At 38.3% G+C, this 12,687-nt stretch overlaps 1 protein-coding gene across 6 annotated transcripts in view; it reads left to right on the top strand.

Moving 5' to 3' along the window:
• Positions 1-12,687, top strand: part of clcn2a (chloride channel, voltage-sensitive 2a) — a 165,603-nt gene that overhangs the window by 112,141 nt on the left and 40,775 nt on the right. For 4 of the 6 annotated variants that reach the window (XM_087238591.1, XM_087238588.1, XM_087238589.1 and 1 more), the window contains exons 4-10: positions 3,428-3,556; positions 3,665-3,798; positions 3,910-3,987; positions 9,447-9,470; positions 11,081-11,159; positions 11,284-11,409; positions 11,493-11,577. In XM_087238591.1, coding sequence (XP_087094717.1) covers positions 3,428-3,556; positions 3,665-3,798; positions 3,910-3,987; positions 9,447-9,470; positions 11,081-11,159; positions 11,284-11,409; positions 11,493-11,577 — 655 coding nt within the window. The remainder of the gene's footprint in view (positions 1-3,427; positions 3,557-3,664; positions 3,799-3,909; positions 3,988-9,446; positions 9,471-11,080; positions 11,160-11,283; positions 11,410-11,492; positions 11,578-12,687) is intronic. The other 2 variants (XM_087238592.1, XM_087238590.1) reach the window with 1 other exon arrangement.

Here is a 12,687-nt window from a genome sequence, read left to right as displayed (position 1 = left end):
GATGCATCCCTGAAGTACCCAGTCCTGTTCTTAGAAATTAGAAAATAGTTTTTTTTTTTTAAGAAAAATATATATTTTTTTAAGAAAATATAATTAAACCATCCATATACAGTGTTTGAAGTTAGAGTTTTTCTTATTGTAAATTATCATACGCTGTACACACCAAAAGTATAAAATGGCTGTGTTATGTTAGAATTCAGAGTAAAATGTCAAAGTGTGAAACTTTATTTACTGTGAATCTAGCCGCAGTTTATATATACATCCACACATTTTATAAGGGGGTGCATGTGCATAAAATATAATAAATTACAAGCTGATTATTACAACAGTCAGTGATACAAATAGAACAACTGGTGTCTTGATGTTTTTTTCATTGTTTTCAGGCATTTAAATACAGAAAATTAATAGTAAAATATAAAATAACAACGTACATTCACCACTGTAATTTAACGTCTTGAACAGGCCTTGAAAACATAAAATTGAATTGTTGATAGCCCAAACTATATATCTGGCAATAAAATTGTTAGAAACACTTTTAAAAAATGTTGGCACATCTTACACTGGTTCCATACTTTTGTTTTGATATTGTAGTTTTTAATATGCACATACTGTAAATGTATTCAGGTGAATATAAACAGGCTTTGAACAGTTTTCCAGATTACATCAATCATCAGTTAAAAGGTGCCATGAAAATAATGAATAATAATATAAGTTTATGCAGTGCAGTGGCGCAGTAGGTAGTGCTGTCGCCTTACAGCACTACACTACCTACATGTTTCCCAGAGAAGGGTTGCGGCTGGAAGGGCATCTGCTGCGTAAAAAAAAATGTGCTGGATAAGTTGGCGGTTCATTCCGCTGTGGTGATCCCGGATTTATAAAGGGACTAAGCTGACAAGTAAAGGATTAAATGAATTGACATGACATAACATGACACTCAAACAGGCAACGCGGTGGTGCAGTAGGTAGTGCTGTCACCTAACAGCAAGAAGATAGCTGATTCAAGCCTTGGCTGGGTCAGTTGGCATTTCTGTGTGGAGTTTGCATGTTCTCCCTGCATATGCGTGGGATTCCTCCAGGTGCTCCTGTTTCCCCCACAGTCCAAAGACATGTGGTACTGGTGAATTAGGTATGCTAAAATTGTCCGTAGTGTATGTGTGTGAATGAGAGTGTATGGTTTTCCAGAAATGGGTTGCGGCTGGAAGGGCATCCGCCGTGTAAAACATATGCTGGACAAGTTGGCGGTTCATTCCGCTGTGGCGACCCTTGATTAATAAAGGGTCTAAGCTAAAAAGAAAATGAATGAAAGAATGAAAGAATGAATGAATGAGACTCAAAGACTATTGTTTTCTTACTCTTGTAAATCCTGTTAGTGTAAAATCCCAGTGAAAAAAAGGCCAATTAAAACAATGCAATGACTGTGAAGATTCACAAAGGATCATTAATATGCATGCCCCCAACAGCGTTTGATTTGGCACAATGTTTCCTAAGGAGATTACAACAATGAACATTTTTTACCCTTATTTTTAAATGTATTTAAGCTTGTGTCATACTTACTATGTACACTCACTGGTCACTTTTTTAGGCACACCTTGCTAGTACTGGGTTGGATCCCCTTTTGCCTTCAGAACTGCCTTAATCCTTTTTGGCATAGATTCAACAAGGAACTGGCAATATTCCTCAGAGATTTTGGCCCATATTGACATGATAGCATCACGCAGTTGCTGCAGATTTGTTGGCTGCACATCCATGATGCGAATTCTCTGTTCCACCACATCCCAAAGGTGCTTTATTAGATTGACATCTGGTGACTCCAGAGGCCATTTGACATAGCGTGTTATTCTGCTGAAAGTAGCCAACAGAAGATGGGTACACTATGGCCATAAAGGCATGGACATGGTCAGCAACAATACACAATTCTGCACAATGAATACTAATGAGCCTAAAGTGTGCCAAGAAAAAAATCACCCACACCATAACATCACCACCAGCAGCCTGAACCGTTGATACAAGGCAGGATGGATCCATGCTTTTATGTTGTTGACGCCCAGTTCTGACCCATCCATCCGAATGTTGCAGCAGAAATCGAAATCAGTCCAGGCAAAGTTTTTCCAATCTTCTGTTGTCTAATTTTGGTGAGCCTGTGCAAATTGTAGCCTTAGTTTCTTGTTCTTAGCTAACAGGAGTGGCACTCGGTGTGGTCTTCTGCTGCTGTAGCACATCCGCCTCAAGGTTCGATGCTTTGTGCAGAGATGCTGTTCTGCATACTTCAGTTTTAACAAGTGGTTATTTGAGTTACTGTTGCCTTTCAAACAGCTGGAACCAGTCGGGCCATTCTCCTCTGACCTCTGGCATCAACAAGGCATTTGCACCCACAGAACTGCCGCTCACAGCTAATTTTTTCTCCTTTTTGAACCATTCTCTGTAAACCTTAGAGATGGTTGTGTGAAAATTCCAATAGATCAGCAGTTTCTAAAATACTCAGACCAGCCTGTCAAGCACCAACAACCATGCCATGTTCAAAGTCACCTTAACTCGCCTTTCTTCCTCATTGACCATGCCTACAAGCCTAAATGCCTTGACTTGCTGCCATGTGATTGGCTAATTAGAAATTTGCATTAACAAGCACTTGTACCTAATAAAGTGGCCAGTAAGTATATATACAAAGTTTTTGCACTCATCTACGCCACATACCTTCTGTTTAGACATCATAAAAAAGTTGACATATTGTATAAATGCTATGGCACCTTTAAACTTCAATACAAATGGATCTGCCACTTGTCAGTGAGGCTGAACACTGTAACTGAAAACTATAAGTAAGAAAGCATTTTTGCAGTGTAAACAGCAGTTTCAGCACATGAGTAGATGTATGTCAAATGGTGATGTAAAACAAAGAACCTGGAAATTTCCTGCATTTATAGTCTGAAAACTCCATTTTGAGAAATAGTGCAGTCAGCACATAAGATCAGGATGCCTTTGAGAGCCACTAAAGAAATGCAAATAAGAAAGTAAACTTCAGGGTTCAGGAATGTACAGTGTGAAACATCAGCAAACATCCAGCGGTAACTGTGAACACTAAGTAAAGTATTCTGAAACATGAAGCGAGATTACTCTGGATTTTCTTTTCCTGGGGTTTAGAGTGACCCAAGGTTATCCATTTCAAGTATGACAATCGCTCATTCACACCCAAAATGTAACAGAATAGTGCATGCCAATTAGTATGCACCTTATGCCTCTTCAGAGCTGTAATTATGTCGGCAGCACAGAAATGGATGTACGCTGGTCTGCATAGTAACACTTTCTCTTTATATAATTTTCAGCGTGAAAGCACTACTCACACTATTTTGACTAAAAATAACAGAGTAGTACATAAGCGCAGTCCTCTGCAGAGGTGTAATTATGTGCTGTGTGTGTGTGTCGGTGTCTGCAGCACAGAAGTGGATGTACCGCGGTCTGCACAGTAACATGTTGCTGCAGTATCTGGCCTGGGTCACGTACCCAGTGGTCCTCATCACCTTCTCCGCCGGCTTCACACAGATCTTGGCGCCACAGGCAGTGGGTGAGAGAGAGCAACGCACACACTGACTCACGTAATCAATTTACGTCAAACGGCCTTTATGTGCTCTCAGATCTCTTTGTAACCCCCATTGGTCATTTCTTCCTCCAGGCTCTGGGATCCCAGAGATGAAGACCATCCTCCGAGGTGTGGTGCTGAAAGAGTACCTCACTTTCAAAACCTTCGTCGCCAAAGTGATTGGCTTAACTTGTGCCCTTGGAAGTGGCATGCCTCTGGGCAAAGAGGTGCATGAGATGGGGATATCTGATCCCAGATAAGCTCGCTAATGCTGCAATACTTTAAGCCCTTGGCCTGTGATCACATCTGTTATTTCAATCTCCTCTTGCGTCCTCTAGGGACCGTTTGTTCACGTTGCCAGTCTGTGTGCTGCTCTGTTGAGCAAATTCATGGCCTTGTTTGGAGGAATCTACATGGTGAGAAACGCCTCTAGTAAAGCTGTCATTTTTCAGTAACTTTCTGACATTTCATACATTGGCAACACTTTATTATAACTTCTATTAAGAACATTAGCATTGCCAAATATTGTTGTTGTGTTTCATAAAAACGCCGTTATATTAAACAATTAGATATTGCTTTGTTAAGCACTCCAAAAAATGATGTTTGCTGTTTGTTCAAACTATTTATATAAAATGAATTGAAACAACACAATTCTTGAGTTGTTTTTTTAAGACAACTTGATTGTTTTATGATTAATCCACTTAAATTTGTAAAAACTAATGAGCTAACTTAATTCCTTCATGTTGTCTGTAATTTAAGTTAATAAGGGATAGTGTGGTAATAATCTAGGTAGTTGTTCTCCAGAAAGGCTTTATTCTGCAAAAACAACCATCTAAATGTACATTATTCTGCTTTTTATATGGCTACTCTCAGCAAAACTGAACAATTAGACCAGGGCTGTTCAATTAGTTTGTCATGGGGGCCAGTTCATGAAAAGCATCCCAAATGAGGGGCCGAAGAGATATGACTTGCAATATAAGCGATGACACAACATCAATATAAGAGCCGAAATGCTGTATTTTTGCTCCTCAAGGCACCCACATTGGCTTTTTCTACATTAAAACATTAATATGCTGTATTTTGAAACTACATAACATCACTGCATTGTACAATGTGGCTTTTTTTTACAAACATATTCGGTCACACTTTATTTTGATGGTCCATTTGTTAAATTTAAGGTACATTGCAGCTACATGCCAACTTATTCTCATTAGATTATAAGTAGACTGTTTGATTGGGGTTAAGGTTGGGGTTACATACTTGCAAAGTTTCTTATAGTCAGTTAAATATCTTTTGAATCTCAATATCTACAGATATTAAGCAGACAGTCTACTAATACTCAAGTGAACAATCAAAATAAAGTGTTACCACATATTCAAATTTATTTCAAAGCCCAACAAAATCAGTGTATAGCTCAAGAAGGCTTCTATTCAGACACATCCATATGTTATGTTTTGAACTCTGTAACATTTAGGGATACAATGATTATAGATTTTGGTTGTAAGATTATAGTCTAAAGAAGAACCATGGTTTCATAGTTATCACCATTATTATGCATTTATTAAAATCAAAACAATACGAGTTTCGAAAATCACAAGAAAACATATTTAAAGTGTTGTTTATTGCTGCTTAGTAACCAAATACAGCACAAAATATTAATAAGAAGCAAACAATAGTGCATTTTTCTCTTTGGAAAAAGTTTTTGATTTTAACATGAGTGATCATTTTAAAAAATAAACATAAGTGACGAAGGAATGAATAAATAAATAAAAATAAGAAAAAATGAAAAATCTGATTTGTCTAATGTTAATTTAACTAATTAGCTAATAATTCAAATGAACTGTTGTTATTATCTGCGTTCATACATACATAATCATTTTAATAATTTGCAATAACTCGTTCAATGTATCTTTTGTTTACATTGCACTAAAAGCACGCAACCACTACAGCGTGAGATGATTTCTACTGTGTGCGCACCGCTCCCAACATGTCCACGTCTCCATTGGAAATAATGAACTTGCGTGCGGAAAAGACGCATTATGTGAACAGCCTGCTGCTACAGTTAATCCAATGTGCTTGTGTATTAGCCTAGGTAAAAGCTTAGAACTTTAAACTAGCACACAGTTGGCATAACTTTGTTTAGTTGCAGCAGTTTTGTTCTGTGCAACAGAAATGTGGCGTTGAGAAGCCTTTATGATTAATTAACTGCATTGAATTAAAGTGTGATCAATTGTGAAATCGGCTAATCATTGCATCTCTATTAACGATACAAAAGGCCTTTTCTACAAACATATCCAAATGTTTTTGGCAGCTCGCACCTATCGCTTAATGTCACGTGACTCACTCTCTGTGCAGCCTTCAACTGTAGCTCGTGCTGTATTGAACAGACGCACGGCCATCAATTGAATAGCCCTGAATTAGACACAAAACATTGATCTGAGCGGGCATAAAACAGGTGAAAGGTAATTGGTGTTGAGGCAATTCTAGTATAACTTTAGTAATATTCACAGATGACCTAATATTGTAACTTTAGTGGATGTTATCCTACAATACACAACAGTTTACTGCAGCAAAGTATACTGCAGTATTTATCTGCAATTTACCACTTCTGCATAATTAATACTTTTGTATGCTGGAGCATTCATTTACTTGTGTTGTAAACACTATAAAAATACAGTATAATAGACTTTACCATAGTATGGTTTGAAAACACAATATTATTTATCATAAATTACTATATTTTTATGTGGAAATGTATTACCTCTAATTAAATGTGATGCAGACAAAAACTAAAATGGCTGGACGCAGCCTACACTAATCTGCTTATTATTCAGTCACAAGATGGCGCCAAACAATCCAGTACAGCTCCTTGACAGATATAAACATAAATGTATTCACTAATAGTGAAGCTGATTCGTAGTACGCAAATGAGCCTATGTTATCAGTTTCAGCAGTTGTTTTTTGGGAAGCTCGATCTCATGAGGAAACATAACAAATTTACATATTGACTAATTTCTACAAATTCATACAATTTAATATAATAACGTATGATTTTTAAAAGGAAGTGTGCCCTCAAAACACACCTCTAAGCCTTCTCCTCATTGAGGAATGAGCATATCGTTATAAAATGTACAATTTAATATAAATTAGCCACTAAATCAAAAAGTTACAATTGCCTTGAGATTTCGTTAGAAAAACATACCTTGTAATATTATAATTGACCAATCAGAATTGAGTACCTACATAGAGCCTTGTAATAGGCTAATTTATGTTAAAAATATTAATATGTTATTATATAAATTTTTATCTTAATTCACTTTAGGTGGCAAAGTGGCTCAGTGGTTAGCACACTTGCCTCCCAGCAAGAAGGTCTCTGGTTCGAGTCCTGGCTGGGCCAGTTGGCATTTCTGTGTGGAGTTTGCATGTTCTCCCCGTATACGCGTAGGTTTCTCCCACAGTCCAAAGGCATGCACTAAAAATGAGTTGGGTAAACTAAATTGGCCATAGTGTGTGAATGTGAGAGTGTATGGGTGTTTCCCAGTACTGGGTGCTGGAAGGGCATCCGCTGTGTAAAACATATGCCGGAATAGTTGGCGGTTCATTCTGCTGTGGCGATCCTAGATAAATAAGAGACTAAGGTAAAGGAAAAGGAATGAATGAATTAATAATTCACTCAAAAATGTGTCATTTTAAAGCATTCATAGAGATACTAATGTATAAATCCCTATGAAAATGTGTTCAATGCTAGTCTTAACTAACAATTGAAAACGTATTGTAAATTATTACCTTTTTGGTGCACATATGAGTTTGAATCTGTCTGATATTTTCAGACACCTACTCTTTTACTTCTGTGTCTAAGTGTTTAAAATAAAAGAAGCCAAAAAATAAACATTTTGGGTGCAGATCTGCTTATAATTTTTGACTGTACTTTACCTATTGACCCATACACATCATAATACACTAGTTAAAGCCCTTTTAATGAAAGGGGCTATTAATAATTATCTATTAATGAGAGATATTATAAAGCGTTGCCAATGACTTGTGTTTGTATCATCACTTTACATGTCACTGCACTTGGAACGTCATGGCCTTGTTCTTCCAGTCTCATCTGCGTGTATCATACAAACAAGCAGCTGAGGGATCTCTAGGGTTTTCCGTTAGACCTTGATTAGTCAGACTACATAAGGTATTGGTTCTTGAGGGATTTGGATGCACAGTGAACGGAGCCTTTGTAAATCACGCTTAAAATGAGTCGAGTCGTACGGCCTTTGTGTGATGCCACATCAAGCCTTTATACTTTACCCACAACGCAACCTGAGAAATCACAGCATGCCGGGGAATGGATCAATAACATGTTGTTAGGGCAGAGTGAATCTGACAGAAAATCGGAGACCATAAACATTCCAGCACATTTTAACTGTTGCGCTGTAATTGAATGCACTTTAATTAGGCAAATGTCAATGGCATGTTTACACAGTCAATCAGGCAGTGGGTTTCGGGGTAACGGGCCGTGCTGATAATTATTTGTCTGACACCTCATACCTGTGGGTGTTACGTTTGAGTGCGAGATATGAATGAGCTCCAGTTCAGGCCTGGATGAAAGAAAAATATGCTAGCTGCAATATACAGAGGATGATTTTGCCATATTGTAATGGATGTATGGATGGATGGATGTATGGATTGATGGATGGATGGATGGATGGATGGATGGATAAAAGAATGCATAAATGTATGTATGGATGGATGAATGGACAGAGACAGATAGGCGGCTAGATAAAAGGATGGATGAATTAATGTAAGTATAAATGGATGGAAAAATGAATAGATGGATTGATAATGAATGGATGTAAGGATGGATGGTGAATAAAAAGATGGATAAATAGATAGATGGATCGACAGAAAGACAGAGGGATGAATGGATAAAATGATGGATGGTAGAGACAGATAGACGGATGGATGGGTGGTTGGATGGATGGATAAAATGATAGATAAACGAGACAGATGATGGATGGATGGATGGATGGATGGATGGATGGATGGATGGATGGATGGACAGAGAGAGATAGGCAAATGGAAGGATGCATGGATGGACGGATGCATGGATAAAAGGATGGATGAACAGACAGATAGGTGAATGAATGTATGGATGGATGGATGGATGGATGGATGGATGGATGGATGGATGGATGGATGGATGGATGGACAGACATAGATGGATAAAAGGATGGATAGAGAGAAGCACGAATGGACAGAGACAGGTTGATGGAAGTATGGATGGATGGATGGACAGACAGAGAGATAGATGAATAAATAGAAGGATATATATATAAAAATGGATGGACAGACAGGTGGGTGGATGGATGGATGGATGGATGGATGGATGGATGGATGGATGGATGGATGGATGGATGGATGAATGGATGGATGGATGGATGGATGGATGGATGGATGGATGGATGGATGGATGGATGGATGGATGGATGGATGGATGGAAAGAGACAGATGGAAGGATGCACAGATAGATAGATAGATAGATAGATAGATAGATAGATAGATAGATAGATAGATAGATAGATAGATAGATAGATAGATAGATAGATAGATAGATAGATAGATAGATAGATAGATAGATAGATTGATTGATTGATTGATTGATTGATTGATTGATTGATTCAGAACATTGGACTTTTCTACAAAACATTATCAAATCCAACCACCCCCAAACTGTTCACGAAGGGAAAGAGGTAAATCAACATTTCCTTTATATTTTCTTTGGTATGCAGTGTTTAAAATACTTTTAGTATTGATAAGCTTTGAACGAACGCACAGTGCAGATACTCACATGTATATGTGTTATTTTGATTTACTGCTGAAGGAAGAGCCCTTTGAGGGAAACAAGGTAAGATGCAGCTGTTATCATGTTTAGCTGTGTCCATGTGATCAGACTGATTGAAAGCTTTACAGCAGTGGTCACCAAACTTGTTCCTGGAAGGCCGGTGTCCTGCAGATGTTAGCTCCAACCCTCATCAAACACACCTGAACAAGCTTATCAAGGTCTTACCAAGTATGCTTGAAACATCCAGGCAGGTGTTTTGAGGCAAGTTGGAGCTAAACCCTGCAGGGACACCGGCCCTCCAGGACCGAAATTGGTGACCCCTGCTTTACAGTACAGTAAATTCGGAAAGTAGTCATAGCACTTCACTTTTTCCACATCTTTTTTTTATTTTACAGCCTTATTCCAAAATGGATTAAACTCATTTATTTCCTTAGAATTCTACACACAATACCTCATAATGACAATATGACAAAGATTTTTTTAAATTGTGGCAAATTTATAAAAAAATAAAAAAAAACTGAAAAATCACATGTACATAAGTATTCAAAGCCTTTGCTCAATGCTCTGTTGATGCACCTTTGGCAGCAATTAAAGCCTTAAGTCTTTTTGAGGATGATGCCACAAACTTGCCACACCTGTCTTTGGGAATTTTTTCCTCTTTGCAGTACCTCTCAAGCTCTACCAGGTCCGATGGTAAGCAATGTTGTACAGCCATTTTCAGATTTCTTCAGAGATGTTTAATAGGATTTAGGTCTGGGCATGTTGTGAGGCCATTGCATTGATATTTTAACAATGTGCTTTGGGCCATTGTCCTGCTGGAAGATGAACTGTCGCCCCGGTCTGAGGTCAAAAGCACTGTGAAGCAGTATTTCCTGGACAAACAGGAAAGGACAAAAAGGAACAGGAGGTCTACAAACAATTTCTTTGTTTTCATGCTTGGTTTGTCCTATGACATGCACTGTCAACCCTGGGACCTTAAATTTACAAGTGAATGCCTTTTCAAATCATGTCTAATCGACTAAATTGACCACAGGTGAACTCCAATTAAGCTGCTGAAACATCTGAAGAAGGATCAGTGAAAAGGATGTAGCTGAGCTCAAATTAGAACTTTATGGCAATAGCTGTGAATACTTATGTACATGTGATTTTTCAGCTTTTTTATTTTTATCAAATTTGCAACAATTTAAAAAACTCTATTTTTTCAAATTGTCATTATTGGATATTGTTTGTACAATTTGAGGAAATAAATGAATCTAATCCATTTTGGAATAAAGCTTTAACATAAAAAATGAGGAAAAGGTAAAGCGCTATTAATATTTTCCAGATGCACTGTAAATACAAATGAAGCTAGTTTTATTTTTTTAATCTCCATTTGTGATTATTTTTTTCCCAAGTTTACCATTTTTTTTTTCATTTAAATTAGCGTCTCCTGGACTTCATCCTCCCTGGTCGTAGCAAACAAATGTTGACAAAGTTAGCGTATGACGAATGAAAGAGCAGTGCTTGTCCATTTTTTTAATTGTGCTCATAGCAATACCTTGTTCAGCATGTCGGTTTCATGTCTTCGTCAGTGTAATTACCCTGTTCCACTCTTGGCTGCCTGTAAAATACCACAGCGACAGTCGTTTGAAAGCGGATTTGCATGTATTGGGTTTTTCTTGTTAATCTGACAGAACGAGCTGAGAAACACAGAGATGCTGTCAGCTGCCTGTGCAGTGGGGGTGGGCTGTTGCTTTGCGGCCCCCATTGGAGGTAAGACCAAACATTGTGATCATAGCTGGCCACTGGAGATAACGCCATATCACATTTAAGACAGTAGTGTTCCCCTGTACACTTTCCAGAGCTGTTTGTCGTCTGATCTTCTGTGTTGTGGCAGGAGTGCTGTTTAGTATTGAGGTCACATCAACGTTCTTCGCCGTGAGGAACTACTGGAGAGGATTCTTCGCTGCAACCTTCAGTGCCTTTATCTTCAGGGTGCTGGCGGTGTGGAATAAGGATGAGGGTGAGGAAGGAATCCATTATGATAGCCAAATGATTCATTCGTCATAAAGCTCAGACTGTCACTCTTTCCTCACCATCTTGCAGAGACCATCACGGCCCTCTTTAAAACACGCTTTCGACTGGATTTTCCTTTTGACCTACAAGAGCTTCCTGCTTTCGCTGTGCTCGGGTTTGTGTCTTACCTTTGCCTTTTTGCATTCCCAAAACAAGTCTGATTTGCATAATTCCGACACAGAATTCACACAATCCAATTGCCTTGTCTAAGAACATTTTGTGCTAAAAATGTCAAATCTCATTAGCACTGTTTGTTTGGAAAGCTTATGCTATCGCTTTCAAATACTTGAAAGTTGTAGTCTGGCTGGCTGGGAAAATGTAAGTCTCTGTATCCAACTTGTTATGCTTAGCTCTAAGCCGTAAAATAGAATGTGTAATGGTTATAGTTTAGCCTTTTGCAATGTTTTGTGGAATGTCTGTTATATTTGACCTAAAAATAACAATTTATTCACTATTTATTTGCACACCCTCAAGTGTTTCCAAACCTTTATGGTTATCTTTAATGTGCTGAACACAAAATGAGATATTTGAAGAAAGCCAAAAACCTGTAATCATTGAGGTAGGAAAAACAAATACTATGCAGATCAATGATTACAGGTTTTCAGCTTTCTTCAAAATTTATTCTTTTGGTCCTGAGTGTAATATACCTGGCATAATAAAGTCACGATGACCAGAGATCTAACCACCATAGATTGCTGGAAAACCCGCACATTCAGACAAACTACAAATCCCTCATTTTATGGACTACAGATCTAGCCATGCAACACACACACACCTGCCCCAAGTTTCCACTGATTAGACTCTCACAGCTGAAGCTGCTCACAGACCGATTAATGGACTATATATACAGCGCACTAACACACTCTTGTTTCGGAGTCTTCTGTAACAGTGATGGATGCTGACAACAGAGTGAGGATCCTTATGCAGGCCTTAATTGAACAGGATGGTCAAGTAAGCAGTGGGCAATCCAGAGTTGAAAATGTAGGCAAAAGGCAGGCAGCATACAGGAAAAATCAAACAAAACAATGCAAGGTCTAACAAGAAAAGGAAGACCAGGGAAAACGCATCGTATTGTTTACTTTACAGGATACAAGACTCAGCCCCAACAGTGTGTTAGTTTGCTGTATATTAGGTCCATTAATCAGAGCAGCTACAGCTGTGAGAGTCTAATCAGTGGTGACTTGGGACAGGTGTGTGTGTGTGTGTTGCCTGACTGAATCTGTAG

Source organism: Danio rerio, chromosome 2 (assembly GCF_052040795.2).
Source record: "Danio rerio strain M-AB ecotype USA chromosome 2, GRCz13ab, whole genome shotgun sequence".
Taxonomy (NCBI): Eukaryota; Metazoa; Chordata; class Actinopteri; order Cypriniformes; family Danionidae; genus Danio; species Danio rerio.
The sequence above is the reverse complement of the archived record's forward strand: the minus strand, read 5'-3'. Positions and strand labels throughout refer to the sequence as shown.